The sequence below is a fragment of the Pavona decussata genome, unplaced genomic scaffold, assembly GCF_977016875.1.
Source record: "Pavona decussata unplaced genomic scaffold, jaPavDecu1.1 SCAFFOLD_353, whole genome shotgun sequence".
Lineage (NCBI taxonomy): Eukaryota > Metazoa > Cnidaria > Anthozoa > Scleractinia > Agariciidae > Pavona > Pavona decussata.
Genome location: NW_028145734.1, coordinates 1,450,441 through 1,477,805, shown reverse-complemented (window position 1 = coordinate 1,477,805; position 27,365 = coordinate 1,450,441). Strand labels below are relative to the sequence as shown.

At 37.8% G+C, this 27,365-nt stretch overlaps 3 protein-coding genes across 3 annotated transcripts in view; 2 read left to right on the top strand and 1 right to left on the bottom strand.

Annotated features, from left to right (window-relative positions):
* Positions 1-406: 406 nt before the first annotated feature.
* On the top strand, positions 407-10,502 carry LOC146453122 (neuroendocrine convertase 2-like). Its single transcript, XM_085097028.1, has 5 exons — positions 407-973; positions 4,712-4,937; positions 5,502-5,740; positions 6,836-7,138; positions 7,512-10,502. The coding sequence occupies exons 1-5, from the start codon at positions 586-588 to the stop codon at positions 8,642-8,644; spliced, it is 2,289 nt and encodes a 762-aa protein (XP_084953154.1). The 5' UTR covers positions 407-585; the 3' UTR covers positions 8,645-10,502.
* A 3,194-nt stretch (positions 10,503-13,696) lies between these two features.
* Positions 13,697-16,063, bottom strand: LOC146453121 (actin-related protein 2/3 complex subunit 4). Its single transcript, XM_085097044.1, has one exon. The coding sequence runs from the start codon at positions 15,964-15,966 to the stop codon at positions 15,460-15,462; it is 507 nt and encodes a 168-aa protein (XP_084953170.1). The 5' UTR covers positions 15,967-16,063; the 3' UTR covers positions 13,697-15,459.
* Positions 16,064-16,155: 92 nt separating this feature from the next.
* The window catches only part of LOC146453120 (CCR4-NOT transcription complex subunit 1-like), a 45,684-nt gene continuing 34,474 nt past the window's right edge, over positions 16,156-27,365 (top strand). Inside the window, exons 1-13 of the mRNA XM_085097030.1 lie at positions 16,156-16,453; positions 16,907-17,014; positions 20,646-20,813; positions 21,500-21,554; positions 21,852-21,908; positions 22,455-22,601; positions 22,922-22,997; positions 23,101-23,137; positions 23,627-23,682; positions 24,145-24,221; positions 24,504-24,553; positions 26,407-26,514; positions 26,695-26,862. Of these exons, the coding sequence (XP_084953156.1) occupies positions 16,346-16,453; positions 16,907-17,014; positions 20,646-20,813; positions 21,500-21,554; positions 21,852-21,908; positions 22,455-22,601; positions 22,922-22,997; positions 23,101-23,137; positions 23,627-23,682; positions 24,145-24,221; positions 24,504-24,553; positions 26,407-26,514; positions 26,695-26,862 (1,215 nt within the window). The 5' untranslated portion in view covers positions 16,156-16,345. The remainder of the gene's footprint in view (positions 16,454-16,906; positions 17,015-20,645; positions 20,814-21,499; positions 21,555-21,851; positions 21,909-22,454; positions 22,602-22,921; positions 22,998-23,100; positions 23,138-23,626; positions 23,683-24,144; positions 24,222-24,503; positions 24,554-26,406; positions 26,515-26,694; positions 26,863-27,365) is intronic.

Genomic DNA, 27,365 nt, shown 5'->3' with positions numbered 1-27,365 from the left:
GCAGTTTGTTTCTTCATGCAAAGGCCCGTTGAGGCTATATATTTTCTTGCTCCTCACCTCGGCAATTCTCGACAAAAAAATGTTGAAGAAAGTGAAACAAAACTAGTTAATTTATTCACATCACATCTCAAAGCTTAACCTTTCTACACTGCGAAGGTCAAACATCAGTGATTTGTATACGTTCTAGAAAGTAACATAAAAACTTAAAAGAACAAAAAGAACCACCCAAAAGCATTACCTAGTATTTTGTATCAAATAGTTGTATCACCGGCTACCCCGATTTTGTTCACATACGCAGTCAAACACGCACGTACTCTCTCGCACACGCGTGGAACGATGACGTCGAGTATTCCATGCGACGTGCGTGGGTGACAGAGGTTACAAGAGAACCACGGGAAATTTCCCGAACTCGCACAGACGGTTTCTTTGTGCATGCTTACACAGATTTTATTTGTCGTGGGATGCCGAATAGGCTTAATCTTGCTGGCATGTTTCTCGCCTATTTTTGATCAGAAGTCATTGAACAGACCATGACGCTTTAGAAAAGACGTGGTTTACCTGCAAAGAACCACGTTTATCAAGAAAATGGCTTTTGCTGCCAAGGGAGGATTTATTTTAGCTTGTATTGTTTTGAATTGTGTTGCTTTCAAGAAGCAAGGCAGTCAAAGAAGAGAGGTTTATGGCAACACATGGGTGGTCTACGTAGAACGAGAAAAGAGATTTGTCGATGACTTGGCGGAGAGACATGGTTTTATAAACAGAGGAGAGATAGAAGGATTTTCTGGCCACTATTTGTTGGAACACAGGACGCTTGCAAAGCGTCGATTTCGTCGGGATGCCACAGAACACACCGATAAACTTTTGCGGGAACCGCATGTGAAATTCGCTCTACAGCAGAAGATTTTGAGGAGGACTAAACGGGGATATTTTTTAGATCCTTACTATAAATATCAATGGTATTTGAACAACTCGGGTAAGTGAACTATCTGACATTTTCTTGGTAAAAACGAAGATCCAATTTGCTTTCAGTAATGGCTTCGTCATATTGCATTGCTTGTAATTTAAGTTCAGGTCCGTAAGGTTAAGACTTTAGTTTATTTGCGTAGGTGCTTGTTTTGAAGCGGGATGCAGTCCATTAACAGAGGTTTGATCTTCAGTTCAAAAGTGAACGAGGAAATGGGTTTATTTCGTATTTCTGTTAAAATACCCGACTTCAGCTGGCTCCATGTTGTCTATCCAAGCTTATTTGTGTACTTCGGTCGATGCCGTTATTTGTTACGATTTGGTTCCTAAAGGCGCTAACAACTTATCATAGATGCTGTAGTTCGCTCATCAATACAACATACCCTTTAATGCTTTTTCTTGGATTTAACTAAATCACAATGCGGTTTGTGGTAATTAAGTTTAGTCCGTGCTTCTCTGTCGGATAAGGGAAAGGTCGCTCTAATCAGGTCGATCAATGAGCGCATAGAAGGAAATTCCACAGAGATATTTTTGACATCTTGTGTACATAGATACAGCTGATATTTAAAATCAAACACGTTTATCGGGGCAACAAAACGCTCGTAAACTATATTGGCCGTTTGAGCGTGTTTTGCAAATAGAGGCGATGTTGGCCATTTCCTCAGACTCGCAGCCTAAATACTTTTTGCAGGCACGTTGCCAGTGGTTCATATTTCAACACAGTTCTTGTTTTATCTTATCAACATTTTACAGTTCCGTGACGACCCAGCAATTGGATTTCTGTTGGTATCTGGTGTGCAACAACGAAAATTGAAAAGCGAGTCGTTAGCATTTAATTATCGCCGAAGGATTTTTCCCTTGATTATAGAGCATTTCGAAGAAAAATCAAAATGCAGTGTATCCCGAATATCTTTTTTCCGTCTGAACTGTTTTTGTTATTGCAAACCTTTTTTTGTCCGCTCTAGTTAACACGGGGAATACATGTATGTTGATTGTAGAGAAAAATAAGCTCTGCCTAGATTCCATCCCTGTAATTAATGAATACTTCTGGTGTAAAAACATGTGCAAATTGAAACTGGTGTCCTTCTGTCAATCAGACTTAATCCCTTAGGATGTGTGTTCAAGGAATAGCAATGGCGAAAATGCTTTTTTGGGTATTATTATTTGAAGATTCAACCACTTTAGAATTTGCATTGTGCATTTGATTGATGTGAATTGTGAAGTAGAACAACCCCAGCTTCTATATAGTATTCCTGTACATGTGGACCCCAAGGCTTGGATTAGTTGGAACTATTAGCCCAATGACCTTTCAAGGCTCTTTATTTCTTGATCTCTCACACCTTGCAAGTATGTGCAAAGTTGTGCATCTCAGATGTACAGAATTATTTCAGAAGAAAGTACCTAAATTACACTTGAGCTTTAATTAGTGGCCTGATGGTGTTCAGAGATATGGATAACATTTCCAAGACAAGTGCTGGTTTTCATGTCTAGAGAAAAAAAAGTTGGATAATGTTGTCGCTTTTGACAGGCAGGGCTTTTTAATAACCAGATGTATGCAGAGAGATAACAACTCCATTGTCTCATTCTATTTATTCCATTAGATTAGCCTTCTTCAGTTATGTAAAATCTTTTACAGATTGAGTGGTTGAGTTCAAAGTTTGGGAAATATCAAATTTTAATCCTTGCCACGCTGTGTTTGTTCATCTTCTTATTTGTTTCATAATTCATTTTTGCACAAAGTGCTGCGTGTTGAATTGCAGTTGGGAACAACAAAAAGTAGCTATAGAAGTTTATTTGCATCACTAAAATGCATGTATAATGTTGTACAACAGGTGCAGTGCGATAGAAAACAAGCCCCCCACGAGGCATAGTTCTAGCTACCTTTACCTGCCAAGAAAAATTACATTATCTGTAAATTTGGCAGAAACTTCTGGAAGCCTTGCTTTAGTGGATCATACACGCCAAATCGCAAATTTTTTAGACTAAAATTGTGTTGATTAAAGTGCGCTTAAATCACCTTTTCCTGACCATTTTAGTTGGCAAAATAAAACACAGTAGCAACTTAACTAAACCACAGAACCATTAAACCACTTAACCAAGAAATTATATAGGTACCCACAGCTCTCCTGTATTGTTAATCTTGTCGAAGATCCCTTACAAAAACAAAAGTAGAAGTATACAAGAGACATCTTAGTACACGTAGGGAAAATCTGAAGACACTAAATTACAAATCTAGTGGTTTAACCAAAGACCATCCTGCTATGAATTATTTATAGTGGGAAAAGTTTAGTGTTTATCAACAAAAGCTGCTAATTTGTCAAACCTATCCTGTGTGCTATAAAGAGTCACACTGTCTAAATTCTAGTTGATTACATGTAAAAGACATAAACATACCACAAGTTACCCATTTGGCCTTTTTAACCCTGAAGAAAATAATGTTTTAGCCTTTTTAATCGTTCATCAATGTTAAAAGTGAGTGGTTAATATATTAAAATGGCAGATTTAAATACATGGCTTTTAAGGAAGGCAACCAACATTGACCACATAGGTAGGTATCCTGTAGCGATTTCTTTAAGCATTTGACCAAAAACCAAAACAACTCCAATAGGTGGCTGCACCATCTTCTATTATTATTAACAGAACTGAAATATTCTGTACATGTATATATTTGTTCTATTCCTAATTCTTTATCAGCTGTTGTGAATGTACCATGTCAAACCTATATCAAGTTAGTGTGGACATACTGTCTTTCCTGAAAATTTCAATGGCACCTGGGGAACACTTGAGAATGAATTTGTCTGAGAATTTTTGTCTGAGGAATCTTCAGATTTTTTTGTTCCATAAATTTGCTGTTTGTCAATACTTTCTGATATGAAGTCAGCAAACATTTTCTTTTCATATCTATTTATACTTCGTAGTTGTGACTATTAATAACTGAAGTGATCAATTTTCTTACACAAATATTTAAGTGACCTAGCTGATTGTTCAAACTATGAAAAGACCTTTAAATAACATTTTTGGTGATATTGGCTTCTTTGAATTGGCCCATGATATGTGCTGATCGGTTACCGTATACCTTTAGAGGTGTCTCGTGTCCAAGTGATGTAGCACGTCCAGTTTAAACTGTAGATACCTAAACCCCTATATCAAATTAAAGCTTATAGAGCTGGCTATCAAACTATACCAAGACTTTTGAAATTACGTATACGGTAACCTTAAGACCTTTGTGGGTATTCAGTCATGTACATGTACAGTTTTTGTTTCATTTTCAAAATACAGTCAATTTCTTAAAGGGGATGCCACTGTGAGAGGGAAGCCTCTCAAAAGCAGTCACTCCAGGTTGACTCATGCAGGCCAAATTTTCAGTTGGTCTGTAATTAACTGAACATTCTGTAATGCTGCCATTCTAGGGCAAAGGCTCGTGCTCAGTATGCCTGTCTTGGAGAGACTCCATTTGTGTGGGAGTGAGAGGCATGGAATTCTGTTTTGGTTATATGTAGCTCAGAGATGAAATCTAAACCCAGTTTCAGAGTATAAGTATACATGACTATATTATTATGACTATATAAACATACAGGACTACACAGATACTAGCTTATCTTAGCTATTCAAAAATTTGAGTTGAAATAATGGTTTATGTTACACTGTATGTATGTATGTATGTATGTAATGCTCATGTACTCAATACAGAAGCCAGTTAATTTTATATCACTGGCCGAGGTTGACTTTTCCTCTGTTTCTTTCGCAGGACAAACTGTCGGCCCAAGAGGATTTGACATCAATGTCGCGCCTGTGTGGAGAAAGAACATCACTGGACGTGGTGTAGTAGTGACCATACTAGATGACGGGATTGAATACACTCACCCTGATCTTCAAAACAATTATGAATCAAGGGCTAGTTGGGACTTTAATAATCATGACAATGATCCCCTGCCACGGTACAGCAAGGATAACATCAACAAACACGGCACTAGGTATCCAGATTACCATGTTAATAGTCCAGTTTTCAGTATATTTTTTTTCTGCTATTCTGTGAGTCTGGGATGTTCTGGCTAAATGCTGTACTCAGGCATCCAGCTTCAGGGTGCACAACTTGTCTCCAATACTGTATGGTACCATAAGATTGTTATTTTTATGTTGAGACCAGTTGTTGAGACTCCTTCAAGTATGCCACGAGCTGAATTCAGGAGGCTACTGATCAGAAAAAGCTTCAGATTAGATCTGGTCCAGGCCACCACCTTCCTTAACCTTATTGCATTCCACATAGAAAGAACACACTCCTAATACAGATTGGAGTCAAGATTGTATGGGTCAATCAATGAATGAATGGATCTTGGGACACGTATCTGGCAGCCCCCGCAGATTTTGCAGGGGCAGATGACATCATCACCAACTTAGCAAAGGAGAGAGAGCCTGGCATTGAGATCATCGAACGTACTCCCAAATCTTTGACTATAACTAGTAAAACTTGTAAACCATGCCATGAAAGAATTGGCGAAAACTAAGTTGTTAGGCTGATGTTTCCACTTGACTTGTAGGTGTGCAGGCGAAGTAGCAGCAGGAGCAAACAACAACATGTGCGGAGTTGGAGTGGCCTATAATTCACGCATTGGTGGTGTGCGAATGCTGGATGGTGATGTGACTGACGCAATTGAAGCTTGGTCGTTAGGCCTTAAAAAAGAGTTTATTGATATCTATAGCAGTAGCTGGGGACCAGATGATGATGGGCGCACAGTTGATGGGCCTGGACCGATGGCCAAGAAGGCCTTCAGAGAAGGTATTAATGACATTTGAATTATACCTTCTTTAGTCTTAGTGTTCTGTTTCCTGAATCCCCAGAACTGACACTAAGGGAAATGACGGCATTCAGTCTTTTACGAAACCTTTGCTGAAATCATGTGTCATGTAAATATTTGAATGCCAACTGAAAGTTAAACATTGTGTGCTGTGTTCCTAGATTTGACGGTTGTACAGTGTAAACACTAACTAGAATCTTTATAAAATGATTTTTTTTCTCTTCACTACATCTATGTTGCAGACAAATGTAGAGACAGGAAATTTTGACCATTCTACAATCTGAAATGTGAACAACCACCTGGTGAAAAGTGAAACCTAAACCATCTGTGTTGCTGCTGAACTAACATTCGTGTACTTGCATGTAGATTCAGATGCATGCATTTTGCCTTCAGATCTGGTCATTAGGTCATTGGGTTGTTCATGTTTGTTGTGATTGCCCAACTGTTGGGCAAGTGGATAGTGGAACTGGGCCTGATACAACGTAGTTACCATGGATGTGATCTTTTATTGGAAAAGCTGGTTGCGGGTTGAAAGCAGCCGGGCAAAGTTGTGTTCACAGGCAGTCAATTTGCCTGGTGCCTGGAGTAATTTGTTGGTTTTGTTTTTACTATACTCAATTGAAACCTGGTCTAACTTAAAGGGAGGGGTTCACATTTCAGCACATGTGCATGAATCTAAATGCTTTTTTCTCTTTCTAATCAACTTAATGGCCTCAAAAATCCCACTCACATGTCGGTAATAACATTCTATAATTAGTCCAAGCAAAATGACTGATGACCAAAATTCACAGAAAATGCTAGTGGATTGTACCCATATTGTCAATATTGAATTTAGCTTTGACCCGTTGGGTTTATTCCACTGTTGATGTGTTTACAGTTATTTGCGTGCGAAAAAACGCAATCATATGAAAAGATTACCACCCGAGTTGCCTATTCCCTTCTGAATTGTTCATGAACAACGAATTAAATTAAACAGGTTTGGGTCTTAGCGAGCAAAGGCGAAAAAGTATTTTGATTCATGGACATGCGCAGAACCGTGAATCCCTCCCTTTAAACTTCTATAAATCCCTTGACAGGTATCAGAAAAGGACGTGGAGGTCTTGGTGCCATCTTTGTTTGGGCTACGGGGAATGGTGGTCACTATGACGACTACTGTAACTGTGATGGTTACATCACAAGCATCTTCACTGTGTCCATTGGTGCAGTTAATGATCGCGGCAAATCTCCTTGGTATGCTGAACCTTGTCCATCCACACTTGCCGTCACCTACAGCAGTGGGGAAACAAGGGGTGACGACAAGCAGATTGTTACAACTGATTTGCACCACTCATGCACAAGAAGTCATACTGGGACATCAGCAGCTGCACCTCTTGCGGCAGGTAAATGTTTTTGTCTGTAGCTGTGATGAACTTGGTAAAATAAGTATCTGGTAATCAGTCTAAGTATGTACTGAGGGAAATCTCATTTTGTGTTTGTTTTAATTCTCTGATCAAACATTAGCTTATAGTCTGTCACAGTATGCTGGTGGCCAGTGCAGTTTAATTCTTAGAAGAAGTTGAGTTTGTGTCAAGTGCTATTGTACTTTGATGATTTGGCGCTATGTAAATGTTTATTGTTATTATTGATTTCATGTACAAGGTAAGTTCTACCCATCATTAACTCTTACTGAAACTCTGCTACTGATATGTCAACAAGCAGAATTCTTTAGCCCCTATATGTTCTTAAACATTGTCTTGTCAACTTGTCTTTCAGGTATTTTTGCCTTAGTGTTAGAGGCCAATCCTAAATTAAGCTGGAGAGACCTGCAACACCTGGTCATTAACACATCAAGGATGACTGATCGACAGGACAAAGATTGGCAGAAGAATGGTGCAGGACATCGTGTCAATCATAAGTATGGCTTTGGTGTCCTAGACACGGCTGCTTTGGTGGAAGCTGCTACGTCTCCGAACTGGAGAACAGTGGCTGAGCAGCACATGTGCCGGGAGCAAGATCACACTGATAACAAGAAAATTCCTGCTAGGGGTACTTTGATATCTACCATTATCAGTACAGGTTGCTCGGGAAAGACAAACTGTGTGTTGAAGCTTGAACACGTCAGGGTGTACATCACCCTTAACCATAAATCTCGAGGGTCAGTACGAATTGTTTTAACCTCCCCTGCTGGTACGAGATCAGAGCTTCTAGCTCCCAGAGATAGAGACTATTCAAGTGATGGCTTTCAAAATTGGCCCTTTATGACGGTGTTCAGTTGGGGTGAAAACCCTGCCGGTATCTGGAAATTAGAGGTCACTGATACAAAAGGGCTAGAGGGTGAGTTTAAAAAGTGGTCCATTAGACTTTATGGTACTTGTGAAGAGCACCGTAACATCAATCCGAATGATTCTAAAATGTGTAATCAAAAGTGCAAGAAAGAATGTGCCGAACCCTTCAATAAATCGTGTCCCAACTGCACCCTGTTTTGTCACTGCGACCTTGGAAAGTGTCTTCCTCTATGCCATGCTGATGATGACGTCGATCAAGAAAAGAAGGAATGTCGCAAGAATCCTAATGCTGGAAAATCTGGGATCGATGATGATGATGACATCGAAGAGGGTGGCTACTACAGCACGTCGACACCCAGCACGGTTTTAACTTTACACCAACAGGGATTGTCGACATTCGTAAAGCTGCTGATCATCTTTATTCTTGTAGCTTTCATTTTGACAGCTGTGCTGATCATGTGGCACTTCAAAATGAGTCAGAAGGTGTGCTGGGCTAACCAGGAAAAGATCAACAAGCAGATCAGGACACATTCGCAAAACAATGTTGCATATTGGCCAGTCGCTGTAACGCCAGAGGTGAATAACCAGAACTTGAAAGGACTTGGACACTTGCAAATGTAGGGTTTACTTGAAATCTGTCTTACGGTAATTGACCAGCTTTAGTAATTTTCTGGCTGGTAGTGGAGAGTTGTGGTGGGGGGATAGCCTCTAGCATTATACGATACTGTATACATGGAATAACTGTTGATTGGAAGGATATAATTGAGTACAAAGGAGGTGTAAACTTTTTACTCTCAAGTCTCCTACAGTGTAGATCAAAACAGAATATTGATTCAATCTACAGAAAGTTGTATTGTACTGCTCAGTAGCTTACATTTATTTACTGGTCATGCTTAATGGTTTCATCTACTGAATCATCTCATTTGTTAACTTGCAAGCTCCCTACTATTTGAACTACGTATATATGAGCAATATGGGTGGCTTTATATAATTATTATAATATTATTAATATGCAGATTACTGCATGTTGTTGTTTAAATTTTCACTATTTGCAAAATGTTGTGATTGAATCTGGCCAGGATTTGAGAAAAATGAAAATAAGCTTGATCTTCCCTCCCACCCCTGTTTATCCTAAATTTGAAGTTAGTGTCCTGGGTGCCTATTTGAAGGTTTATGATATACAGTATGTCTTTTTGATATTAAATTTTCTTTTAATTATCAGCAATAAATATTGTAAAATTCTTGAAGCATACATAATCGCATTTAAAATTTGTACTGTATTCACTTAATCAAGCTGTCATTATCAGTTCTCTTCATTGTGAAGCTCTGAAAGTGTTGAAATCTGAATTGTGTAAAAAGAATACCATTTATGACTTTCAGTGGGAATTCAAGTACACCAATTGACGTGAACTGATTTGTTAATTCCACAAAGACAGGCTTCTTTGCGCTCATCTAAGGTAACTTTTTTGAGCGTGATGTACGTGATATTTATACATTGTAGGTAGAAATCAAAGATCTGGCTTGATTATCCAAGCTGAAGAAGAACATTCATTGATTTAGAAAGCTTCTAGTAGTGTATTCAGTGTTAACATGATGACAGTTGCATGATTTTTGTAAAGTTTTATACAACAGTGACTTCATGTTAAGATATATACTTAGACAGATGTATAATAGGACCATACCAGTGACTTATAACTGGAAGTCAATCCTAGATCAGAATCAAGCTTCTGTTCTTGAGTTTGAAAGGACTGGCACTTGTTTGTTTGCTTTATCACTTTTGTATTTTTTGTATTTTGTCTTCTTTGCTATTGTATAATCACTGTATCAGAGAGATTGTAATCTTGAGCTTCTCTATGGGTATCTCAATTTACCAACAGGGATCGTTGCGTCCACAGTTTTACACCAATTGGTATTGTCCTGGGTGAGTCGTACATACAAACGTATGATGTTGTTCCAACTCAAACTCAGAGGTTGCAGATAATAGCATAGACTGTGGTTGTTTCTGTAACCATGAAAAAGTTTTGCGAGAAGAGGTTGTTTGTGATCTGCTCAACTCCCAACATGGAGGGCCATTCTTTGCCTGGTGTCTGCCTTTCAATCTGTCCAGCAAGGATAGTCCTACCAGTTGTACAAAACCCCAGGGGCCCATTTCTTCTTGATTGCTTTCCAGCCCAAAAAAATATTATTTGAAATCTGGTTTTGTATACAGTGTAAAATGTGACTGATGAGGAACATTATATATGTTCACAAAAAAGTTTTGGGGCCTGAGATGTTATAGGGGCTTTTGAGAAATGGGACGCAGCAGACATAGCTTGTATTAATTTTTCGATTGATACACCCAAACTGCTCCAACCATTTCATGGTGGTGACCCTTTGAGATCAGAAAATAGCCCATAGAGAGCTCAGTATTCCAACAATGTTAGTCATTTTATGTGAGCATTATTTGTTTTTTAAGTGAAATAAAGCCAATCTAGAATTGTTTGTGTAGTGGTATCATCATTATCAACCACTAGAGGTTCATCCATAATGGACCTTTATTTTTGACATCAAGGCTGCCTCTACAGTGGGCTAATCAAATTTGGGGTCTTTCAGTAGCGGATAAAGGTCAGAGGCTTGGGCGAGCCCCTTTTCTTGTTCAGGACAATGGAACCCAGGGAAACAAAATTTCAATCCACTCGTTTTTTATTGGTTTTCAGTACCTCAGTCCCAGAGGCCACTTTCTTTCTTCTTTTTCTTCAAACAGAATATAGCTGTGAAGCGGCAACAACAAGCGGAGTGTTTGAGGAGAAATAAGAAAGAATCTCCAGGACCAGGATAGTTTTTCAGTAATACCAGCTAAAATTTGTCCAGTAGGACATGTTGTTTATTTTAAAAAGTCCTGTTATTTGGATCAATTTTACATTACCTTTCCGGCTTGCAAAGCAGTACAAGAAATGTGAAAAAGGGAAAATTGCTCCATACTAGCTCTATGTTGGCATACAGACTGGACGTTGCATGAAGTTTTCTTTTCCTTTTCTTTTTTTTTTTAACAGCTTTATTGACCATTACACATGTTACATACAGCAAATTAAACAGCCAGAAAGAAATGAAATGTATGTGCAAAGTGATTTAAAGTGATAAGGTCAAAAGGGCAGGTGCGAACGGGACGCGAGGACCCATGCAAGGCACCTCCCATGATTCAAATAATAATTAAAACACAATCTACTTAAAGGCTTAAAATTTGAAGAATTAACTAATTAGATTGTTCCAATAACTGAGGCTAATTAAGAGAGGTATTGATCAACCCCTCTTTGTTTGAAAAGTCTGAGTGAAAATTAATAAAATGGAACTGTTCCTTACATGATTTGGAGCAATTCAGATAATTTTCAAGCCAAATTGCCTGTTAACGTACTAGGCCCTAGTTTACGCGTTTTTCGAATTATGTCATTTGAAGAAATGAACCCCATCACCAGAAAGATCACATAAAAACAAGATGCCCTTAATCGCCTTTTACACGAAATGCTTAATGTAGCCCCATTTATTCCCCATTGTATGCTTTGCAGATTTTTAAAAACCATCCTCCCTTCGCAATTGAAATAATTGAATGGTTTAATTCAGAGAGAATGCATGATATTTTTGTCGTTGTGTTACTGGGAATCATACCGGAAATAACCCTACGATAACGTCATAACCCCCACTTGAACTGGTCTGGTTTCCTCCGCGTTGAATTATTTCATCTGTTTGTGAATGCGTTGTTTCTTCGCTGTGAACCCTTCCAATTTCCGCCGTTTAAACTGTCGAACAATACTTAGAAGTTATTATTTCGATTTACCGCTTGAAAGACGTTTGTTTTCTTTCTGAAAACGGCAGATCAGAGTCTAAAAACTCATACACGTGGCCGCCTTTGAACGAAAACAACCTTCTAAATGGTGATTTGCTTTGACGTCACACAGGTAGAGATGAGTGGGTCCCCTCCCTCGTGATATACGCGCCGATAATGGATTTTGATTGGGCCGCTTTTGTTGAAGACAATCAGAACAATAGATCCCTTCTGGGAGAGGGCGAAATTTAATGTAGGTTTAATGAATAAATCAAATGATGATTTGACGTCACACTGGAAGGGATGAGTGGGTCCCCTCTCTCGTGATATGTGCCCAAATAATGTATTTTGATTGGGCCGCTTCTGTTAAAGACAATCGGAACAATACATATTTTGATGCATAAATTAATGAGCACATTTGTGGCTATTACGAAGAAAAAAAAGGTACCCGACCCAAACCTAGACACAGCCTGCCCTGCAGGGCATACCGTGTAATTAGTGAGTTCACTAAGTTTGGTTGTGTAGTAACCAGGCCGTGACCTGTGAAAGGTTGCTCAAATTCCGTACAATTGTCTCTAATTCAGAAATGAGCCCCACCCACCTCCCCCCCCCACCCCCCCCCCCCAAATCCATACAAAGTCTCTAATTTTTCTGATTTTTGAAAGCCTTTACCTGGTTGCTCCATACTAGCGTAGACTGTGGTTGTTTCTGTAACCATGAAAACGTTTTGTGAGAAGAGGTTGTTGGTGATCTGCTCAACTCCCAACATGGAGAGCCATTCTTTCCCTGTTGTCTGACTTTTGTTCTGTCCAGCAAGGATGGTCCTACCATACCTGTGTGTTCCTCGTGATTTCCCTGCCTCCCCTAAATTCTATTTGTTCTGTCTTTGATTGTAATAACTGTACAGTCAAACCTCTTTATTATGGACACCAAGGGGACAGGAATAAGTGTCCGTAATATAGAGGTGTCCGTTTTAGAGAGGTAGGCTTTATATGGATTTCGATCTCTCAGGTACTAAGTGAACTGTCCGTTATAGAGAGCTGTCTGTAAAGAGAGGTTCCACTGTAATAATATTAATTTTTTATCCTTAAACAGTAGTAAGTCTGGCCCGCCTAGATTAGCTGTCACTACCTGCTGGCCAGTCTGTCTTTTTGCTAAATTTTTGAATTTTTGAATGACTTGAACTTGAATTAACTTGAACTTGGAGTCTTGATTTCTTTTGTAGGACTAACAAAGCATTGTCCTTGTAAAAAAAATGCTGTTCTTGTCTCATGAAGTCACAAGTATACCATTCACTACCCTTACTGTGTTAAGAAGCCGCGTAGCCCCCACCTGTTATTATAAGCCTGAAACACTTCTTTTCTCAACAAACATTCTTTACCTGGCTTTCCATATTACCTGAATTTTAGCAGATAATAAAAATATAAGAAACGAGATATTGACACTCAGAAAACAAATTCTGCTGAGGGATCAGAGGGAAGGTGTAGATAAAGATCAGTTTAAGATATGTCACATGACCAAAATGGTAAAGTGTTTTCTGACCCACATTGTAGTTTCCCAAGTTTAGTTAATTTTACCTGACTTTGTTACCGGTACAAACATATAGCACATCACAGCAACAAGCATCATAACTTGACAGGCTGTCAAAGATAAATCTTTTGTTAATTTACTTGTGATATTACACCATTTGAGGAAGAAATATCAAAATTAATATAGAAAACAAATTATGTATTAATAATTATATTTGAAATCTTTTTAAAATAAAATCACTTTGATCAAATAATGTAATAAAGTATGTGTTAAAACTCCTTGTCCCTTTCCATGATCCTTTCAAATACTGTGATAGGTTTTTTTTTTATACTGAAGAGCACACAAATAATTGTTGAATGGTCCGAGACAACAAAAAATGTTTATAAGTGTTTAGTGCTTGATCAAATCTTACGTTGTTCTCGTGTGAAAATCAAAATTCCTTATCAATTTTTCTTCCCTATGTTTGAGGTGTATAAGTGTCAAACTTCACTTTTGGCTGGTACACCCAGGGGAGGGGGGGGGGGGGTACTCAGAAGTATTAGAAAAACGATTTTCATAGAGATTTGTGTTTATCAGTGCACATTAGATGTTGTTTGGCTCCCTTGAATAGGGTGTCATTTTTCGGGTTCGGTCCTTAAAAAGGGTATCCGTTTACCCTTCCTTTACCCTTAAATAGGGTCAGGGTTCGAGAACCTTCGCGGCACACCCTTATCGAAAATTTTCGGGAGTACCCCCCCCCCCTCCCCTGCTGGTACAATACCAGGCAAGATGGGAGACTGGGGATAGTAGGGCTGTAACATCAATATGGGAATGCTTGTCTCGTGATTTCTCTATTCCTCGGTTGTTTTTGGCATTCAGAGGAAGAAAACTGTGTGTATGAAAATAAGAATGGGATTACTGAATACTCAGAATGAAACACATTCTTCCTTAATTTTTCTACCAGCCTCAGTTAATAGACCATTTCCAAGTTACTTTGAACTTCATTCTGAAAGTGAGGTTAAGTGCAAAGTTTTTGTTATGAAAGTTAGTTTTCATCCATATGCAAACAAAACTAATTTTCATACAAGGTTCACAGCAACTCAGAAATGGCCTATTAGCTTTCGCTATATGCAGGTAGTCTTTGCCTGTACAATACTAAAAAGAACTTTTTAATGATGGTGATGATGATGAACTAAATGCTGTTCAGCTCCTACCAATTTAGTACCGGATAGTTTGACCACAAATATGCAAAGTTGAATATTAGAATAGAGTGTTTCCACATGACGTCACGGCGGCCATGTTGGTGTCCCAAAAAAAAGAAATGGTCGCCATGTTGGTGTCCCAAACTAAACCTCTGGGAATTGAACTTTATTTTTATGCAAATACTTTCTTTTGTTTCAATAAACCAATATGGCCGGCAGTCACGTGAATGAAAACACTCTATAGAGCATTATAGAGTTGTGTGCTCTCTGGCCTGGCCTTTCCATGGAAGCGAGGCTGGAGTTGGTCTTTGTTTTGATACAAACCTTGCTGCCTTTCATATGTAAATAACAACTAATTAACAAAAGAACAACATCACTGAACTTTCTTATAAAAAGCGGTGAAGTTTGTATCAACTCCTGCTTCCGTTGCATTCCAAAGGCCAGGCCATGAACAAACACACAACTTTTTAGATGCGCTATTGCAAAGTAGTTCACATGACATGAATTCACATTTTCAAGCAACAGTTTTGTTGAAATCCTGCTACGGTATTTTCTGTACACACTAACCCTTTCAACATTTTGTCTAAATTCTGGTACATTTTAAATCTCAAACAACTTTCCTTACCCAACAAAACTGCACCATAAAACAATGTGAATAGAAAAAGAATGTAATCTAAGAGTAAATGGTACCCTCTCCACTTCACTTGTCAACACTATTGCCCTAGTTGGTAAACAGTTTTAAAATAATCAATTTACTTTTATTTCCTTTCGTTTCGCAATCCAGCGCAATTCAATGTTGACGACAATCCATTACTTTACAAGATACCGCTGTATACATGTAGATTACAAAACTAAATGTTAAAGAACTCTGTGTAAAGTTTCAAATTGTCTTAAACTTCCATCTCTGGCGCAGCTTCAATGCAAGTCTAGAAATTCTTGAGGAATTCCTCAGCGCAGATACGTGCCCTTGCATTCACAGCTAGCTTCATCTCACTGATCTCCTTGTCTATCTCCTCCATGAACTGAATAACAAAATCTACGAGCTTGTGCTTAAACATCTGCTCTGTGTGGAAATTGGTGATGAGAAAGCTGATGTCGTATCCTTCGACGGGCTTCCTTCGTAGAATGACAAAATGTTCGGCCCGCATCATCATAAACCGCATGAACTTCTTGCAAAGGATCTTCTCAATCTCGTCAGCCTGCTTCACTGCAATGCTTATTCTCAGAGAGTTGATGGAGCCTTCAATAAGCACTTTCTCCCTCTCATTTCGGCTTATAGTCACTGGTGTGAGCAGCAGTTCCTTGCTACTACGGACCTCCACTTCGGGTTTGTTGTGCCTTTCCACCACTTGAGAATCGAAGTTTTCCAAGCACATTGATGCTGTTAGTGTCGAGCGTACAGCGTTGAGATAAGGACGCAAAGTTGCAGCCATTGCTTTGACTAAAAAGCAGCCAATTTCCTCCGAAAAATACCAAAGTAAACTTTCGAATGGCGGAAACAAATCTCCTCCCTCTCCCTATTGCGCATAGTCCAACGGTAAAACCGCTGATTACCAGCACTGAACCAGCAAGAAATCGTGGAGCATTGTGGGATATCATCGTGTTCGACGGCCATTTTCAATTTCTATTTTTGTTGCCCAGTGAAAATTATGCCATACCTTTTGGCGGTATATCATTCTTTTCGGTCATCATGACGGTAGGGTTTGCCCGATTCTGATACCAGAAAAGATGTAGAATTGATGTGAAATAATTTTCTTCCCGAGTTTAAATTGGTAAGGGTGCGCTTTTGGAAGGTGTTCTGACAAAGATACAATGAGTACTTGTGTAGACTCTTTGTCTTTGGCGCTTGGACAAATCAGCTTTGCAGTCAGCGATTTGACGAAGAAGAACTACAAAGCGACTCTAAAGGAAATACACGAGGTAAAGAGAAAGAATCTTTGGGTCTTGTGATCATCAACAGAATTTACTTATTGATGCTCAAAAATATATGCAATATACAGCAGGTTCGATTCAATTGTTTATATGAGTATTAAAGGCAGAAGTTATTCTAGTTTTACTCATATCCGATCTTCAAAAGAAAAAGTTTATTATGGACTTTAAAAGCAGTTCATGATGTGTCGTTCATTAGTGATTAGTAAGTACATGTATATACTTTCAAATGTGTAATGTATTCTAATGAATTGAAGTTGCTGATAATTTTAGAATATTCCCAGCGTGTAACTGAATCTAACCACCAGTTTTGTTCAATAACTAAAATATTTACTTAATTTGATAAGATTAATGGGGTGTTTCAACTTCATGTAATGTAGAGGCATTACAATACATTACCACGTCACATAATTAACCTATTATTTTACTCGCATAAACTTGCAGCTGATTGAAAAACATGGCTATGAAGCAGAGCGTCACTTATTCCGATGTTTATTCTCCTTTATCGACTTTGCTGGTGATGGTAAAAATAATGGAAAAGACTTTCTGCAGGTGAGCTGATATGCAGTGGACCTTCATGGGAAGATTCAAGATTAAATTGGTTTGGTTTTGATTAATAATGATATTATTGTCACTTGTAACAGGCGGAGATGTTGGTAAGAGCTGGCTATCAGTGAATTTCACCATCTGATCTTATCACTGGTGAAATTCCAATACTAAAAAAACACAGAACACAAATAAGTGAGGCTATGATTTTAAAGGTGCTTAGGCCAAAAGGGCTGGCTTGGGTTATTAATGAGCCTGCTGAGACTTTTCTTAGCTACATCCCTGAACAGTGACAAGGAAGTCTAAAGGAAAAACACAAGTCTGTTATTCCTAGATTTCTGTGTTACAAATAAGATAAAATCTGTGTTATGAATGAGCTGAAAATTATTTACCCAAATAACGTAGGTGCTGGACTGAAACATAAATATAACTTATAAGGTATGAAGGAAAAGATTTCAAACTGACCTAAAAGAAACTCTGCTTTTGACCAAACAAAGGGAAAGCAGATAAGTGGATTTCACTTCTCCGGTACCTTTTAGTTAAAAAAAAAAAAAAAAACATAAGGTGGCTTGTGTGTTGGAGGGCATTGCGTGAGGCTGAAAGGTTGTCTCATTTTGTCTTGTTTTCCATGTTACCCTGTTCCATCAAATTATAGCATAGCTCCACTGCTCACTATTTAAACCATATACAACCCACAGTTCTTTGATTCATTCTGACAAAGGATAAACACTTGAAACATTGGCACTTGAATCTCTTTACGGTGGCCAAATTACCTCATGAACCCTGTTGATAAAACCAAACATTCTTACCACAACACACCAGTGCAACACCACAGTTTCTTTAGAAACTAACCCCCTTATAATCCATTCGCTAAAAATGAACAGTTCGCTTAAAAGTGAAGCTGTGAAATTTTAAGGACAATCTTTGACCTGAGGGCATAATCATCTGATATCCCAGTAAGATGGAAACAGGTTTATATGTTTTATAACCCTCCAATTAATTTCTGAAGTGTGAACTCTTTACTGTTGAAATTACATAACAGCCAGTGGGTCAAAGCATGGTTTCTGGCAAGCAAATACTAGTTGACTAGCTTACTTGATTTTAGATTTGCACTGTGATTAGGTTAGATCAGCCAAGGCCTAAAGATGTGACATTCTCTCTTTGTTGTTTTCTTGTTAAAAAAAAAAAAAATCAGGCAACAGATTTAAAATCAAGTGACTGTCATTGTCGTATGATCACCATCAACTTTTGTACACCATAATGGCTTCGTTCAGTGAGAGTACCTAGAAATTAATAATTGGTTGGTTAATATTACAGATAAGGGATCTGTTATTTGGAACATATTCAAAATAGCAAACAAAAGTTACATAACGCAATGTCTAAGGTACACAAATGATGGCTTTCACTTTATATGTACTGTACAGGCCCTTATTGCGTTTCACTTTATTTCCTGTGTACAGCCAATAATCTCAACTCTGCTTGACCTGCATCTACTCCCCACTCTATCTGATCCTAATCTATACTGTACTATCCAACCCTAGCCCACCCTGCCCTACTTTCCTGTCCCCAACCCTTCCTTCCCTTCTTCTACCCTTGCTTCCCCTCCCCTCCCCTCCTCTTGTCTACTCTGCTCTCCTCTTTTCTATTGTTCACCCACTCCATCCCTTTTCCCTCCCCTCCCTTGTCCTTCTCTCTCCTCACTTCTTCATTCCTTGCCTCCTCTCCTCTTTTCGGATCTGCACTTCTCTACTGTGTACCCACTCCTCTCCTCCCCTCCCTTCCCTTCCTCCCTCCTCTCCTCTCCTCTTTTCTGCTCTGCTCTTCTCTACTATGTGCCCACTCCTCTCCTCCCCTCCCTTCCCTTCCTCACTCCTCTCCTCTTCTCTGCTCTGCTCTTCTTTACTGTGTACCCACTCCATTCTTCTCCTCCTTTCCCTTCCTCTCTTCTCTTCTCCTCTCCTCTTCTCTACTGTTCACCCTCTCCACTTCTCTCTTCTCCTCTGCTCTACCCTACTTTGACTCTTATTAGTTCTCCCTATATTATACCATTTGACAGAGACTTAAGAATTTCAAACAGCAACAATGACAAATAAATGGGATTTATTATTTATTATTGTACACATATTAATGCTGTCCAAATATGGTCCTGGTGTACTCAATATTTGTCTTCTGTGCACAACAGATATTTAATGTCCTGCAAAAAAAAATCATGTGGAATATTGCTTGACACTTAGCCAACATTACGTAGGCTGACTTGGATAAAATCAGGCGATATTCTGCCATGTTGAGCACGATAATTGTGTTATTATTAATTTTATTGATAATAAAGCACAGTTTTATTTTATGAAAGCTATAGACGATCATCAGAGGTCGTTACTTGTGAAAAGCGCTCTGCTATTTCTTCCTGACATACGAAATTACATATATCGCAGGATATCTGTGGTGTAGAGACAATGAATATTGTGTGCAGTCATGGTGCACTCAATATTCATTGTCTCTACACCACAGATATCCTGTGATACATGTAATTTCGTCTGTAACACTGCCCAAATCTATTATATTATAATAGATTTGGGCAGAGATTTGGGCAGTGTTACAATGTGTTGAATAGTAATCTGTGATATATGTAATTCTGTACATCAAGGGAAGCATGTAACAGATAGAGACTATTTCTAGCTCTTTTTGCGATAAAACTGTGCTTTGTTATCAACATGTTGAATAACAAAGCATTATTTTCTTATCCTGCTCAATCTTGCAGAATATCCCCCGATGTTAGTTAACTCCGTCTATGGCTAGGTATCAGGCAATATTCCATACGATTGTAAGGGATGATTGTTTTAAAAATATTTGCAGTGGTTGCAGTGGTTTTATTAAAAGATGGCAACCAGCAAATATTGCTTTGTATCTGACATAACTTGTGTACAAAGGCAGGTGGATTGCAAAATAATGTAAACCTCTTTCACCTTTGTTCAAAAGCACAACCTTCTTTAGGATTTAACGACTAAATTTCAGACAAACTGCTGCAATCAAGCCTTTGGCCAAAAAAAAAGTGTGGCATTTTTAAGTTGCGTAAATTTGCATTTGCTATGTAGACATCTTAATTGTCAATTTAATCCAAGCCAGACAGACGTATCAACAAATAGTTCCCTTCTTTATGGTCTTGTGTACAATAAGGCAGTCTTCTCTTTTGTTTTTTGCCCTAATGAGGATAATTTTCTTCAAGAAGATGAATTTCCATTTTATTAGTAGGCTTTGCAAAATCCTTTAAAAAAAAGCCATGTTTACTTCCCCTTCACAACCTTGGTATCATTTTTGAGAATTTAAAGTCATGTTGTGAACTTCTTAGAAAAATATTGTAACTTAACAGGCATTTTTATTGAGTGTTTAAGGTGTGAGGAAAACTCTTCTTTTCAATAATTTTTCCTGAAAGATTTCTGAAATCAAAATGGGTCTATTAAAATTAATGGCAGAGTGGTGTGAAATGTTTTGTTGAAAATATATGCCTGATTTGGCATGTTATTTTTGCGAAGCTTGAACCGAGCCTCAGACTTAATTCTTGATGTATTAATATGATAAGATTGACGACAAAATAACCTGATAAGGTGCTGTCTAAAGTACTTTCCTGTTTACCTTCCAGTGCCAATTTCTCATACAAGAATGCCAGATGCTTGTCTCAAAACCCAACTTTTCGTCTATTTTGTGTTTTGCCATTGAAACACCGGAGCACAAGCAGCGTACTCTGAGGCCGTCGTCACAGCTGCTTCCTAACATGAGCAGGGTGCTCAAGCTGAACAAAGTTCAAGAGGTGAGAATAACACCTTCTGCTTATTTTAGAATTTATTGACAAAATTTGGGTTTGTATTAATCACAGGAGAGTACTTTTGGTCTTGCAGCTGGCAAGGTAACACTGTGTGTTTTTGAGTTCATGCAGCAATCAAAATAAAAAATTAATTAAAAACATTATCTGGTTTAAAATGGTTAGAAACCAAAGATTTAATTTTGGCTTCCAATCTGAAGCCTGTAACAACTAAAGATGGAAGAAGTGCTTTTTCCATCTTTAACTGTTAAAGGCTTCAGACAGGAAGACGGAAGTTTGTTTTCCACATTTTATCCCAGAGAATGTTTTGATGTTTTTGAGTCCTATTTACGTGTCCATTATCAAGGTAAAAACTGTTGCCAAAGCTAAGAATCGAAACCAAAAATCGGCATGCGATGTAATAATAATATTATAGAAGGCATATGGTTGACAGAAGAGAAAGTTGCTTATAGTGTCCACTAAATTTAGATGTTACCAAATAAAAACATTGACCGGAGTACTGTTATGTATTGGGTATACAGTAGATGTGGCATGACAGTGAAAAGCGAGTTGGATGTTTTACCATTTAAGTACGGTGACAATCAACATATTGAAATATTAATTTCGAATAACAACAACAATTCCCTTCCTTGAAACTCTTTTCTAATGTCACGATTTTGTATTTTTTTTCTCAGGTTATCTTTGGTCTAAGTCTTCTAAGTTCCTCAAATGAAGAGCTAAAAAATCATGGTATGGATTACATAATTAGGGCTTGGGATTGGAAGACTGGATTCTCAATCCCAAGGATGACTTCCTATTTCAGTAGATAAAAGTATATTACACAAGCTGCTTTTCTCCTGAATAGGTTCAGTTATCCAATGGATGGAGTCTTCAAATCCTCAACAATTCTGTCCAATATTATAAAGCAATATTTTGGGATGATATTGTTTCTGTTTCTAGCTATCAGATTACTTATTATTCTAGGTTTATTAATAGTTTAGATACCATCCCCTGCTTAGTTTTGACCTTGATTTCATTTTCTTTCAGCCGGTCAGTTTGTAAAACACAGGTTACCTGATCTTCTAAGGTCCTACATAGATGCAGGTAAGATATTTGCAGATTTATTTGTTGTACATTGTTTAAGGAACACTTGCAATCATGCACAATTTTCAATTCTACTGGTTCATGCTTGAAACAAGATCCTTCCTCTCTGCACTGTTATGTTACAATATATCAGACACGAGGAAGACAGAGTGCTTTGTCTGATGTCCAAATAGTGAGAAGTGGGTTAAAAAAGCCCAGACACAGCCGAGTTTTTCTAAAGCAACTTTGAGTCATTTGGAAATGGGATGAACCACTCTTTTGAGTGTTTGATGTAGAGCTTGTTAAACCATTAATAAAAAGGCAAAAGGTCACCAAATTTTATGATAATAATTAAGATCACTCTTCCAAACTTCACGGTTTTGTGATTTCCTTTGTTTTCCCTTTTTGAATTGTTAATGAGTTTGAGAATGGCTGTTAATGATTTAATTTGTAATGTTTGACAACGATGCCTTTATAAGAAGAACTGTTGTGCTTCTTCTTCCAGTTCAGTTTTTGCGATAACTACATGTATCATTGCTAAACTTGTGATTATCTTGTGAATGTCAGATGTTGGAGGTGTTCAGGAAGGGGGACTGACTGATGTTGCCATAGAAGTGTTGCATCGTCTTCTGTCTCATGTGATACACGGCCCAAGGGAACAGGTTGGAGTGGGAGATGACCAAGTGACGGCCTTTCTGGAAACATTGAAAAAAGGTTTGTGTTTTTAAATAATAGTCTATATTATATGTTCTCCGTTGTTACAGCACAGCATGAAGAAGTATGATTCCCTATTAATTACATTTAGCTTGTATGTCTTGTGATATCAAGTATATCTTGTCTGTATCCAGAGAAAGCTTGAAAAAAAAAATCAGTTTTCAAGTTGATCTCTCTTAAATTAGCCTTGACTTGGTTACTTTAAGTCTTTTCCAAAGGTTTGCAGGGCTACGTTTATGAGAAAAAAAAGGTAAATTAAAGTTCATTTGTTAATTTAAAAATTTCTAAATCTTAAAATTTGTTTATTTTCTTTGCTGCAGATTTTCCTAAAGAACGTGTTCCTGTAGTTCTTGCACCACTTCTTTACCCAGAGTCACAGGACATATCACCAGAGAAGTAAGATTTGTCAAAATTAATCTTCATTGCATGTTTCAATAGTTTGAATGTCATTTAAAGTGTTGTTCCTGATTTCGTAAATTTCTTTTTTTTTTTTTTTCAGCCTTATCCCAGAACTGTCAAACCCCTCCAAAACTGTGGTAAGTCTGATCTAGAGTTAGAGGTAAAATCTTTGACAAAGGGTTTGTGCTCGGGATTTTTCGACCTAGTGCCCATGGGTTGAATTCTTATCATTTCAACACTTATCATTTATGGCCTTGGGATTCCACCACGGGTATTCCATGGATTCCCACATTTTGAAGAAATTAAAGAAAAATTTGTGTGCTAAGTAATAGTAGAACCACAAAAGGATGTGTTTAGCCAGGCTGTCATAAGGAACTGCCTGTTGGCCATTGTGCCTGGCAAGTCCAGAGAAGATGACGGGTTTCTGAGAGTTTAAAAATGACCAAAAGGCTGCATCCATGGAATTGCTTTCTTCCTGCAGCCAGCTTTGTTGAAGTTTAATAACAACCTGGTAAACTGGGACCCTTGCAGTGTAGTTTTCAGTCCCTGCATTAAAATCCTTTCTTTTCTGTTTTAGTGTTGATTGTGTGATAGTGTATTGATATATTTACTGACTTTTTGTCTAGATGGAGGATGATTTAGCTGACCTTATGCAAGAAATAGGATATTGCAGTTGTGCAAGGTAGTTTGCTGGTCTTCATAATATTGTTTCCCTTTGAGACAGTGTGGTTTGAGCCACTGTTTGACTCTGCAAGAGCTTCCAGTCTTCTGCTATTACAGTGTAATATTATTTCAAAAGTGAATTTGAACAGGTGTGTGGAAAAAAGCCTTAATAAGTGTCTGCTTGACTGATTGTCGGCATCTGTTGATCTGTGCCTGAAAAGTTCAGTTTGCAGGAGGCGCTGGTCAAGAATAGTTCTGGGTGTGACTGTAGACGCCCACACTGGGAGTGGCATTTTCTGTTGCACAGACTACACAATTGTGGGTGTTGACTGTTGGCTGCTCTTGTGTCTTGCACACTATTCTTCAGCTGTCTGCCTTTGCTAAGCTTCTCTACTGAGCCATCCTCTCCTCAGCTCCAGTCTATGCTGATCACCCCTCACTTGACTCGTATTTTCATGTGGTAATTTTCTCCTTCTTGTAGTGTTGATGAATGTAAAGATACTCTGCTCCAGTTTGGTATTCAAGATATCACTCCAGCATCTGTGGCCAGAGTCATTGGTAAGAATTCTTACAAGATGTCAAGAACTCACTGTTTGCTCAGTTTGTGTGGCGAAAATCATTGATAGTTCATTTTGAGCAATTTACAATTAAAACAATCTAAGCTTTTATTATTTGAGAAAAACTTTTATTAATTATGAGCAGATTTCAAATAATATTATATTTTGACTCATTTAAACCTTTACATTTTAATGGAAATCAATAAATTATATTTTGAAATGAAAGAAATTATTTGTATACCAAGATATCCATTTTTATGTGCTATCATTTTCTTTGTTGCAGGAGTGATGGTTAAAACAGTGTCTGGCCTGGGTGAACATGTTACTATACAGGTACAGAATTAACTTGTGACTAATAATATTTACATGTAGGTAGAGTTGAACTTGATGGTGTTTCATTCCACTTATTTCATGCTTATTTATTTATTTATTTATTTTGCCATGCGAAATAAGTTACCTCATGGGACATACAAGTACAATTATATGTACTAAAATATAAAGAATCAAAGGCTCCTGTGAGCCAACTCGTGAATGCAGATGACACATAGTAATTGAAATTTAGACGGCTACGGAAACTTCCTTGAAAGCTAAAAGAAATTATATCTTTGCCCGATTATGTAACGAAAAATAACCATTCTTGTACTATAAAAATGATTGTCAAATTATTCTCTACAGATTGGATAAGTTCAAAGTTCATAGAAGCACGCCATGTGCAGCTACGTCATGCAAATTCGTGTCCGATAGTGCGGGGCTACTGGATTTTGCGATCGGGCGAGTGGATTCTAACCATCACTTGCCCGATGGGCAAGTGAAGTTTTTTGGGGAATTAAAATTGCAAAATTTATAATACTGTAGGGCAAGCCGATCTCACAAAGGGAAATCTGTTCAACAAAGTATCGCATTACATTTCATGCCCGACATAAATGCGTGAAATTTTTCCTTTGGAGTTCAATCCACGCAATCCTCAAGTAAAAATAATGAACTATGACAAGCTCTTGCTAAATAAGAATTATTTATCGACCACGTCCTTTTGCTTTCCCATAAATTACGAGTTGTAAATTTCGAAAATGAAACATTTTTTTCTCTTTGAAACCTCTATGAAAGCTGACAAGACCTTTAAGTGTTCATTTCACCAGAAATTTGCATAATTTTGTTTACGACGTCAATGATGCGTGACATGGCACGTTCCGCTTTCGCGTGAATACTGACAAATTAAATTATTTTTAATTAAATTATTTCTAAATTAAATTATTTTTAATTCTTAAAAGAAACCGCACTTCTTAGAAAAAACGAAAAAAACCTACAACTTTGCTCAGATTCAACGAAAAATCTCCATTCTTACCCTAAAATGATTGTCAAATTATTCTGTACAGAATGAATGAGAGAATTCTGACGCGTCGTGAAAAAAATTTTCATGTTTTTTTTTTTTCACTAATTTGAGTTTAGGACCCCTGACTTTCTGAAAAACTGAAAAAACTTGTAACTTTACTCAGATTGAACGAAAAATCTCCATTCTTGCACTAAATGATCGTCAAATTATTCTCTACATATTGAATAAGAATTTCCTGATGCGCCGTGAACAATAAATGTTCGCGTGTTTTTTCCACTAATTGAATTTAAAACTCATTCACTGTGCACGCCCGAAAGTTAACGACAAAACCGACCAACCAACCAAGTCAACAGTCAGCTATCGCTATAACTCGTTCATTGCGCTACGCGCATTCACGAGTTAAAAAGTGGTGAGGAGACCTTTTAAAGAAACAATAAAGCTTATATGTGATTAGGCCTCCTCAAACTATAATAACAATGAATTATTTATTATAATAATTTGTTATGTACATGGCACTGTGATAATGACGTGGCATAAGGTTGATAGAAAAAAATTAGAAGACGTGCTTGGAGTTTTAATATTTTTCATAATCATTGATAATTTAAACCTTGAGGTGCCTCTGTGGCCATTTCTAGGCATTTTGGTGTTTTATGGTGTAGGGCCCTTTCCACTAACAACGTTAATGTAACAGTTACCAACTTAAGGCAGTGATCTGTGTCGGGGTTGTCACGGATAATTTTTTTCTACCATATGTTTACATCTTATAAGATTCTTTCTTTTATTTCAGGGTAGAGTACTCACTATATACCTGTAAGACATTATTACTGATTAATTCCTAAATGCTGTTATGTTACAGAATTATGGCAACAGCTCAGTTTCTTTGGATAAACTTGGACTCAGTGAACTAACTCCAGGGCCTGCTACATGGAATGTAGAAGTTTTTGTCCAGGCTCTGAAAGAATTGGTATGTAATTCAAACTTTTGTGAGCAATTACATATATATGTGGAGGTGATGATTTTAACTCCTGTCAAGGACTGTGAAGTTTTTCTTTGAGTTGCATGCTTATAACAAACTGAATAATACAGTTTAACAGTCTGCTAGTTTGGTAGCCTTGTCACTTATCCTGTTTTGTTTCTTTATAAGATTCCTCTTCTAAGTTGGCGTCAGGTGATCCAAGAGTTCGACTACCCTGAATTTCATGTTCCGAATCGTGAAGGACTCCAGCTTCTGTTCACTGCTTGCCACAGGGGATTGATGGAGATTTTCCCAGTGGATGTCTTGTATAGGACTTGGACCAATACTGAGGGCCAGGTAAGGATTGCAGAGATATAATCTGCACTGAACTTTGAAAACCCATAATGTCTTCTTTAAGGGCGCAGTAATAACCTGAATAATTGATGATTTTACTCCATGCTTTCAGCTGTCAAAATTCTTTTGTTTTCTTGCAAGTGAAGCGTCTGCAATTGCCACATGAGGCTCACTTATAATTATTGTAAAAACTGTAGTGGAATGAAACTTTTAATATTATTAGTATATTTTCTAGGCTGTATCACTGGTAGTTAGTAATTTAAAGGTTATTTTGCCAGAGAAGACAAAAAAATTATTTTTACCTAATTGTCATAATCCAGCATGATATTTTAGCAAAAGCTAAGTACCAGGAAACATGGTCGGCTTGATCCCAAAGACAATTCTTAATACCCAACAAAGGACTAGACTGCTACAGAAATTAGCAAATTGAAATGTTGGAAGATCTCATATCCTCCAAAAATATTCTGAGACAAATCCTCAAAGGAAGCTTGCACATAGCTGATCAC